The sequence below is a fragment of the Mus caroli genome, chromosome 4 (genome assembly GCF_900094665.2).
Source record: "Mus caroli chromosome 4, CAROLI_EIJ_v1.1, whole genome shotgun sequence".
Classification (NCBI taxonomy): Eukaryota; Metazoa; Chordata; class Mammalia; order Rodentia; family Muridae; genus Mus; species Mus caroli.
In genome coordinates, this window is record NC_034573.1 from 52,602,445 (window position 1) to 52,611,811 (window position 9,367).

At 41.6% G+C, this 9,367-nt stretch overlaps 1 protein-coding gene across 1 annotated transcript in view; it reads left to right on the forward strand.

Moving 5' to 3' along the window:
• Ugcg (UDP-glucose ceramide glucosyltransferase) overlaps nt 1-9,367 on the forward strand; it is a 33,758-nt gene that overhangs the window by 19,266 nt on the left and 5,125 nt on the right. Inside the window, exons 3-6 of the mRNA XM_021159886.2 lie at nt 3,396-3,498; nt 4,656-4,757; nt 5,530-5,642; nt 8,740-8,918. Of these exons, the coding sequence (XP_021015545.1) occupies nt 3,396-3,498; nt 4,656-4,757; nt 5,530-5,642; nt 8,740-8,918 (497 nt within the window). The remainder of the gene's footprint in view (nt 1-3,395; nt 3,499-4,655; nt 4,758-5,529; nt 5,643-8,739; nt 8,919-9,367) is intronic.

Below are 9,367 nucleotides of genomic sequence, written 5' to 3' on the forward strand. Positions count from 1 at the left end.
AAAAAAAAAAAAAAAACAAATATTCAAATACCCTTTAAAGCTTTGAGTTCAGAGGTGTTTTCTTTAAAATCCTTCTTTGCGTGTTCTTTTTCTCAGAAGTTACACAAATGAATTAACAAATGAACTTGTCACCTGCCCTGGGCCAGCAACTGTCGTAGGGACATTAGGTCTTAAGTCCAGTTTGTTACAGAATGTATATTCTGTTGTAATTCAAATAATGTTTTCTGTAAAACCTGGTGTGTAAGTAGTTCTTTATAAATAGTAACTTAAAATATTTGTACTTGAAGAGTGGAATGTACCCCAGTAGGGCACATGCCTGGCATGCATGAAGCTCTGGGATCCGTCCATCACCAGGCTACACATAGAGGTGTGAATGGACAGACAGGTTCCTGGTACATAGGGAATTTGAGGCCAGTATTGGTCTATGAAGCAATTGGGGGCCAGAAGTGGTGGTGGTGGGTGGGTATTTTTGCTTGATATGTGGTATTATTTATTATTTCATACATTAAAACACATTTCATGACTTAGGGCATAGCTTGGTAATAAGAGTGTGTGCTTAGCATGTGCAGGACCCTGGCTTCCGCTCCCAGAACCACCCTCGGAATTCTGTTCTGAATGGCGTTTTGACCTCTTGACTATAGACTATAGGTTTGTGTTGTCCCTAATGTCTGCAGGTCTGAGTCAATGAGGAGACTTTCTCACACACTTTTACATTGTTATTTATGCATCTAAATTTACATCTAAATTTACATTCCATGTACTGCAATTTCAAGTGTTACGTTCTTGAATATCAAAGGACTAAGTATTCTTACTTTGGAAAGGGTTTTTGTAGTTCCCGGTCTTGCCTTTCTTCCCCTTTGCACAGTTCACGGTTTGAAAAGAGAAGGAGAAAGTGATTGATTGCAGCCCCGCGGGCGGGCGCTGGGCTGCCTTCTCCCTCCCCAGCTGTCGTCTAGATCCGTATCGCGCAGTTTCAGCAGTTTCAGTACTTCACCAGCTTGTCCATCTCCTGAAGATTTAGAAAATCAGCTTTTCTAAAAATATCGTAAAGATATATTTTCAATATGTACTGTGTTTTTACTATGTATATATGTCTAGTCTTTTAGAATATTAAAAAACACCCAAAAAGTTACTCTGTGTATTATTAGCTAGGAAAGCTTTTACCACATCTAGTGCTTAGCCAGTTATAATTGGAGGGATTTAACTGCTTCACTGTAGAGAATCTTAGCAAGTAAAATGGTTCCATCACAGACCATGAACACACAGAGGTGACGCCTCATTACCGTATGATGCTTCAGAATACACTTAAGGGTGGTTCTTTCTTCAGTTTGCTAGAATTCTTCTTTTCTTTTTTTTTAAAACCTGTCTTAAGTGCCTGCTCCTGGATAATGAGAATTGAGTTTTCTTTGCAGGGTGGCTAATTAAGTCATTTTTGTTTTTAATTTTGGGATTAAGTTTGAAAGGTATATTCACAATTGGAAGCTTTTAAGCCTTGTGATGAAATAAAGATGATGTCTGTACCCCCTTGAAAACCTTTTGGTATGGAACTAGAGGGCAACTCGAGCAGCAGTTGCGCGAGCAGACTATTCTTGCTTGCGGAAGACCGGAATTTAATTCCTGGCATCAGGCAGCTCACAACTGCCCTTAACTCCGACTCGGGAAAATCAGACTTTTATGGCGTCAATAAAATGCGCAGACACATTTTACACAGAGAGATACACGAGAGATACACGGTGAAAATTTGATTTTCTTTTTGTGACTCGGTTTATCTTTTTTCTTCTCATTGAGTGTATTTTACTATTACATTTTAAAGTTCTGTCTTGCTTGGGTAGGAAGCCCCAATAAGCCTTTTCCGCCTGTGTGTCATCGGGCTTAGAATTAGAAGCACTTTCCTCTTCCACCTGGCTGTTCACACCTGTCGAGCAGTACATATTATAAAAGCATTAAGGAACTCTCTAGGGTGCCTGGCTGCGTAGTTTAGTAGATAGGAAGAAAGCTAGCTGTGATTTTGCCCTTTTTAGTCACTTAGTCTTTCTAATCGCCATTATTAAGGACACAGTCTTCCTGCACTAAGTGTTGTGAGACATCAGGGCTGCTTGTAGACTCAGCCCTCTGGGAAGTGTCGGGTGTGGTAGGATCGGCACCCTTTGCTCTCTCAGACTTCTGTCTGATCTTTTGAGGCCAGATGACTGACTGTATGACTGGCTGAAGCCTTCTTGAGTAGCACTTGATCAGTCATCACTGAAGTGGATACTGGATGAAATAGTAAGTGGTAGAGATCATGAGAACGTGCCCCCGCCGCCCCCCTCCGTTTTCACCATCTGCTTAATTATTATTAAATCCCCACCTTATTGACGAAACCTTTCTTGACTTCAGCCCTGGTTCTCTTGTGTCCAACCACAGATTTCTTTTCTGCCAGTATTTTGGTGAGGTAAGATGCATGCTGAAGGCATTATGAGTATTTTGTTTCTGCTTTTTGCTTTTATATATTCATCAATAGAAGTAAGTACAGCAGGATGGGCTTTTCCGTGGCTTGAGTCAGTCCCTGTGATTTAAGCACTTCCGAAGTTACTGGACGGTTTTGGCAGGGCCGTTTCAAAGCTTTCAGAGATGCCTTTCTAACTAAACATAGCATTGAGCAAAATGAAATTGCGGATGTTTTCATACCTATGAGGTCAGTGAAGCATGCTTTTCATGGTAGTAAATGTTCACTCAAATGTTATTTTATTTAAAAAATTTTAAACAGTAAAATAAAATTAAGAATAAAAGAAATGGCCGGGCATGGTGGCGCACGCCTTTAATCCCAGCACTTGGGAGGCAGAGGCAGGCGAATTTCTGAGTTCGAGGCCAGCCTGGTCTACAGAGTGAGTTCCAGGACAGCCAGGGCTAGAAACCCTGTCTCGAAAAACCAAAAATAAAAAGAATAAAAGAAATGTAATCACATTTTGTCCTTTATGGGATATATTTACCATTTGTAGCTCCTTCCTGAAGCAAGGCTGGATCCCAGGCAGAGTTTCTGGAGAAGAAGGAGTGTGCTTGGTTTTGCTCCTTTTCAGTGTAGCTTTTTACACTCCTGCACGTCCTGGAAGCTTTGAGTGCATGCTAAGTGGTGCAGGTTGAAGAGACTTGATATGCAGGTTGTCAGTGGGACAGGGCCCGTCAGAGAATTGGTGGATGTCAACTGCAGGCTCTGCTGCTGGCAGGCAGGTCCGTGGCCCGGACGGAGAAGCTGTCTCTGCCCAAGCAGCACTTGCATAAGCAGCTACGTCCCTTCGGACTCCTCCCTAAACCTTAAACCTTGCGTACACAGTTACTTTGTTTTTCTTTCATCTAGTTTTTGATCACTCTAGAAATACTGACAGTGTTTCCTAATGTTACTCTCTTCTTTTGACTAGTATGAAGTACTCCTTTGTGTACAAGATCATGATGATCCAGCCATCGATGTATGTAAGAAACTGCTTGGAAAATACCCAAATGTCGATGCTAGACTATTTATAGGTAAGTAACCAAGTCTATGTTAGCCATTTTACTTTGTTAGTTTTAAATTGCAGTAAATCTTCTTGCACATAAACTCTAGATTAGGGTACAAGGCTCTCGGTAAAGTTAGGCAGCATGCTTGCTTTGAGTGTGTTTTCTGGAGGGCTGAAAGATATTTCTGTTCTATCAAGGAAAGTTATGAAAAAAAAAAAAGGTCTCGGTTACCAAATGGCACACGCAAAAATACTATCTTACTCAGGAGTCAGGTGTGAGTAGAAGTAGTGGCTGTTGTCTAATGATTTCTTTTTCCTTTTCTATTTTGATCTTGCCTCTGTCCATGGTCTGTCTGATGTTGGGCTGGTGGCCACCTTAGCAGTGCTGGGTGGGGATTCCATCTTATAGAGTGTGCTTTGGTTACAATCAGATACTTGTTGGTTACTTTCCACCAGCGCACCTTGCAGGCCAGTGTTTGCCTCTGGGCGTTCTCTGAGTAACTTCCAGTACTGTGAACACTAACCAGTGCAGGTGGAGGCTCTAGGTAGGCCTTGACTTCTTCATGTTTAGTGAATTACATAGGTGGTGTCTTCAACAGTGGGGCCTCCTCTGCAGTTTGTGGGGAGCAACTAATAGCCGTGCAGTAACCTAGGTTGTTGGGGGATTTCATGGAGCCCCGTTGGCCACTTGACTAGATGTACCCCAGTCCCAGCATTTGAGGTTTCACCTGGTGGCGAGAGATGTCTGCTCGGGCTTTGGCTCCAGTTAACTTGGTGATTTCTTTCATATACCTATCCATCTGCCCAAGCTTCTTCTGTATTGGGTTTCCATACAGCCCTTCAAATGGCCCTGAGTTTTAGCTGCCCCTCCCTGTGGTTCCCGTATTGTTTTCAATGGTGGTCTTTTCTCTGTTAAAAAGTGAGTGTGACCTGTGCTCTACTCTGATAGTCAGTTTCTCCTATTGTTGTAACTAGGGTCACTTCAAAATGAGTCCTGTGGACTTTTTTGTTTGTTGGTTTTGTCTGCATTTTTTCCCTACCACTAAATAAAATGTGTTTATGATATTATGTAGCATGATGCTTTAAAATATGTATTTGGCATGGCTAAATCAAATTAATTAGCATGCATCCTTAACACTGATTTGTGGCGAGGAATGTCTTACTGTTTCACCTTTGCATTTTTAGGTGGCAAAAAGGTTGGCATTAATCCTAAAATTAATAATTTGATGCCAGCATATGAAGTTGCAAAATATGATCTCATATGGATTTGTGATAGCGGAATAAGAGGTGAGGTTTGTTCTGTTTTATAAAACTGTTCATTTGACGATAGAATGCCAAGAACATCCTGAAAATATGTTATTTATCAGTCTGTGGTTTGCCCAATAATAATTTACTCCATCATCGTGTATGGTATATGTTAGGTGTATGTGGTAAGATTTTAATTTTTTTTAACCAAACCTAGATGGTACATGTATTAAAACCTTTGCATTTTGAAGAGAAAATCTTAACCATTAAAAACATAGTGACAGCCACTGTCTGGCCTGCAGCCCTTCCCCAGTGTAACATTCCTTCATTGTTGGCCACTTTGTAGCCTTTGCGCTTCTGTAATACACTATTCTACCAAAAGAGTCAAATCAACGAGCTCATGTTTCCTAAAATATGTAAATTTATTAATAAGCATTTTCATGTATTTTAAAACATTTATTTAGATGGTTATACCAAGAAGTTTCTCTCCTGGGCTAAAAATGTGTAGGTTTTTGAAGTTTTATATTCTCAGAATTAGTGATTGATATTAAATCCAAATGTTCTTTTTTTTTTTTGGTTTTTTGAGACAGGGTTTCTCTGTATAGCCCTGGCTGTCCTGGAACTCACTCTGTAGACCAGGCTGGCCTCGAACTCAGAAATCCGCCTGCCTCTGCCTCCCAAGTGCTGGGATTAAAGGCGTGCGCCACCACGCCCGGCTCCAAATGTTCTTAATTACATTAATGGACATTTTCTAAAATTCTCTCTCTTTTTTTCCCTTTCTCTGTTCTCCCCTTTTTTTTCCACTAAATTTTAGTCATCCCAGACACATTAACTGACATGGTGAATCAGATGACAGAGAAAGTGGGGTTGGTCCACGGGCTGCCGTACGTAGCGGACAGACAAGGCTTTGCTGCCACCTTAGAACAGGTAAGTGCAGGGCTTACAAAATGTGCTTGTCACAGCAGCTCCTCCCTCAGACCTGGTTACCTGACCTCAGCTCTGCTGCCTGGTGTGGGACCCTGCTGAGAGCACCCTTGTTCCTAGGAGGAAGTTCTCAGGTCCTTGGGGTCACTTACTGCTGAGCTACCCCCACCCTGTGGCTGCGCATAGGGGTTGTCTGGTGGCCCTGTCCCCAGCTGGACACATAGCATCTTCACTGAATTCTAGATGTTCACTCCAGACTATTGTCTTCTGTAATGTTCTGTTCAACTGAAAGCTACCTGATGACATATTGTAAAGTATTTAGGAAAAAAAAAAAAGTTCATGCAAGTCCTATTTAAAAGAAAAAACCCTTGATTCCCTTTTTAAATATCTTGAGAAACATATTTTCTACAAAACAAAACAAAACAAGAACAAAAAAGAAACATATTTTCTTTTTTGAAATTAATATACAAAGCTCTGGATTCCTTTATGGCAGAATGAAATACATAATTTTGTTGGCTCTCTCTACTCTCTCTCCTGTCTTCCTGCCTCTACTGCTCCCCCGCCCCCTTCACGTTTTTGTAGGTTTTTTTTGGTTTTTGTTTTGTTTTTTGTAAGTTCTGGTTCTTAACCACACTAAACAGGCTTTTCACCACTGGGCTACATTTTCAACCGTTTCTCTTCAAGGTTATTGTCAAGCTCTTACCATGTAGGGAATGAAAAGCTCGTGGAGACACAGAAGAGGCGCACTACCTACCCCAGCACCCAAAGGGAGGCCTACCTCTGTCTGCACTGACTAGGGACAGTGGAGACTCACTTCTCTTTGATCACTCAGGGCACGTGTGGCTGGTTTTGGTTTTGCCTTCATAAGCATTTCCCATAGTAAAGCTTCATTAAAGTCATATCTTATCCTAGACTGTTAAACAGAAAGCAACACTTGTCTTTGTCCCAAGGGAAAGGCTCTTGGTATAAGTTTTGATATTTATCCACTTCCTCTTCAGCACATTGTACATCTGTATATTTTCTTGATTCTTCTAATTGCCACAGATCTAAGAGGGTGAAGGCACATTTGTGTTAGGACTTTGATTTGACCTTTGGCAACTTAATATCTCTCTCTCTCTCTCTCCTCTCTCTCCTCTTATGCATCGTATATGTGTGCTCATGTATGTAGGAGGATGAGGGTGCGTGTATGTAGGAAGGTCAGAGGTTGATATCGTATTTCTTTCTCAGTCACTTGCCAGCCTGTATTTTGAGCCATGTTTTTGCGTCTCTCACTGAACTTTGAAGCTTCTAGACTGGACTGGCTTGGCTGGCCTGCAAGCTCAGCACGAGTTTCCACAGTCTGGGATTGTAGGTGCACATCACGTCCAGCTTCTTTTTTTTGGGGAGGGGGGGTTTCGAGACAGGGTTTCTCAGTGTATCCCTGGCTGTCCTGGAACTCACTTTGTAGACCAGGCTGACCTCGAACTCAGAAATCCGCCTGCCTCTGCCTCCCCAGTGTTGGGATTAAAGGCGTGCGCCACCATGCCCGGCCCGTCCAGCTTCTTTTATGTGTGTGCTGGGTATGTAACTCAGATCATCATGTTTTTGTGACCGTCACTTTGCTAGCTGATCCATTTCTCCACCACCGCCCAGCTCATGGTCTCTTTCTTAACACAGCCTTGGGAAATATTTCTCTCACTGGAAGAGATTGTTAGTCTTAAAATCTTGAGTTATCTGGTTGGTAAAACGAGCTACAGGTAACTGTTCTAAAATAGAATACCATCATGTGCTTTTACCTTAGAAACATGCACATAGATGTCTGTATCAGTGAAGGGCATTTCCCAGAATGCACCCAGTCTACTATACGTAGAATGAATGGAGATACAACCAGAAGACTCTTTCTGCATGATAAAGGAACCTTCAAGTGAACTCTAGTCCCACATAGTGCTGCGGCCTCGGTTAACTGCTCACGGGTTAAGACGGATGCTTCTGCTCTAGAACTTAGGTTTGGTTCAGTCACAGAAAGCTCCATTGCTTCAGTGAAGTCTGAAGAGTGTAGGTAGCAAGAATCATGTCTTAGCTGCCTTGTAAAATTCTATTGCTCTGCTCCATGTGAATAACTGCAATGGAGGAAGCCTGCTGCTCTGTTCTTGTAACTAGAAAAGGCAACAGATCTGAGATATAGATAGTAAATAGGGCTTTAACAAGGGTCTAACAAGTAGGGTGGTAGTCAGTTCGTCAAGTGTCACAGAGAAGGAACAGTCAGAAATTAGGGGCTGGAGCGATGGCTCAGCAGTTAGAGTGAGTTATGTTCTTCCAGAGAGGACCAGAATTGGGTTCTCAGCACCTAAAATGGGCGGCTTACAGTACCTATAACTGCATCTCCAGAGGATCCTGACCTTCCAACCTACAGAACCTCATTCAGATGTACATTACCCCCGTAGACTTACATGAATATACAGAATTTAAAACAATTTTAAGAAGAAATAAAATTTTCCTAAACATTGGTATCACCTATACATGCTCTGTGTATATGCATAGATACTTGTACACATACACACACACACACGCCACCAAATGTTGTAAAATCAGGAGACACTAAATTTCATTAATAATTTATATACCTGTTAATACTCTTTTATATATAAATTCCATTTTATTTGGAGTTTTTGTTTGTTTGTTTGGTTGGTTGGTTTTGGTTTTTTGAGACAGGGTTTCTCTGTGTAGCCCTGGCTGTCCTGGAACTCACTTTGTAGACCAGGCTGGCCTCGAACTCAGAAACCCACCTGCCTCTGCCTTCCAAGTGCTGGGATTAAAGGCGTGCGCCACCACACCCGGCTGGAGTTATCTTTTAATCTATTGATTTTAGAAAAGCTAGTGGTTGCTGGCCAGGGAATATGCTTTTCACTCTCAAGGTAAATATTTCTTGGTACTGCTAATAGCTGAGTAGTCAGCCAGACAAACCACTGCCCGAACTACAGTGGCGCAGAGGTATGCTTCTCCTTCAGCACGTCAGGACAATCACTTGTATTTAACAGAAAGCATTGGGGAAAGTTGGCAGGCTTCATAGTTTTAACATTAAAACCTAATTGATTATGTCTATCTGTGTTTTCTTGGGCAGGTATATTTTGGAACTTCACACCCAAGATCCTATATCTCTGCCAATGTGACTGGCTTCAAATGTGTGACGGGAATGTCTTGTTTGATGAGGAAGGATGTGCTAGATCAGGCAGGAGGGCTTATAGCCTTTGCTCAGTACATTGCTGAAGATTACTTTATGGCCAAAGCAATAGCGGACCGGTAAGAGAACTAAAGTATTTTCAGTATTCAGCAAATTCTATTGGCTTGCTCTTTCTGTTCCAACCATGGATCTGGGCTGTTTTATTTGATTCTGCTAGTGAGGACAAAGGTTAGTAATTTTGGCAGAGCATTCGAATCCACTATCTGTTGGCACTAGTAAAGCCTTCCTCCGTTTCCTTCAGGTGCTGTAGTTTGAAGTGGTTGACAGGAAGCTCTTGAGAGAATGAAGGTAGAAAGTTAGAAAAATTAAAGCTCTTGGTGTAATCCTAAGTCAATAGTTGCATTTTTTTTTTTAAAGCATCATTTGAAAGAAACTTTCTACTTTTTTTTTTTTTTTTTTTTTTTTTTTTTTTTTAGGTATGAGTGTTTTACCTGCATGTGTGTGTGTCTCTGGCACCCTTGGAAGTGAGAAGAGGGCATTTGATCTCCTGGAACTGGAGTTCCTGATA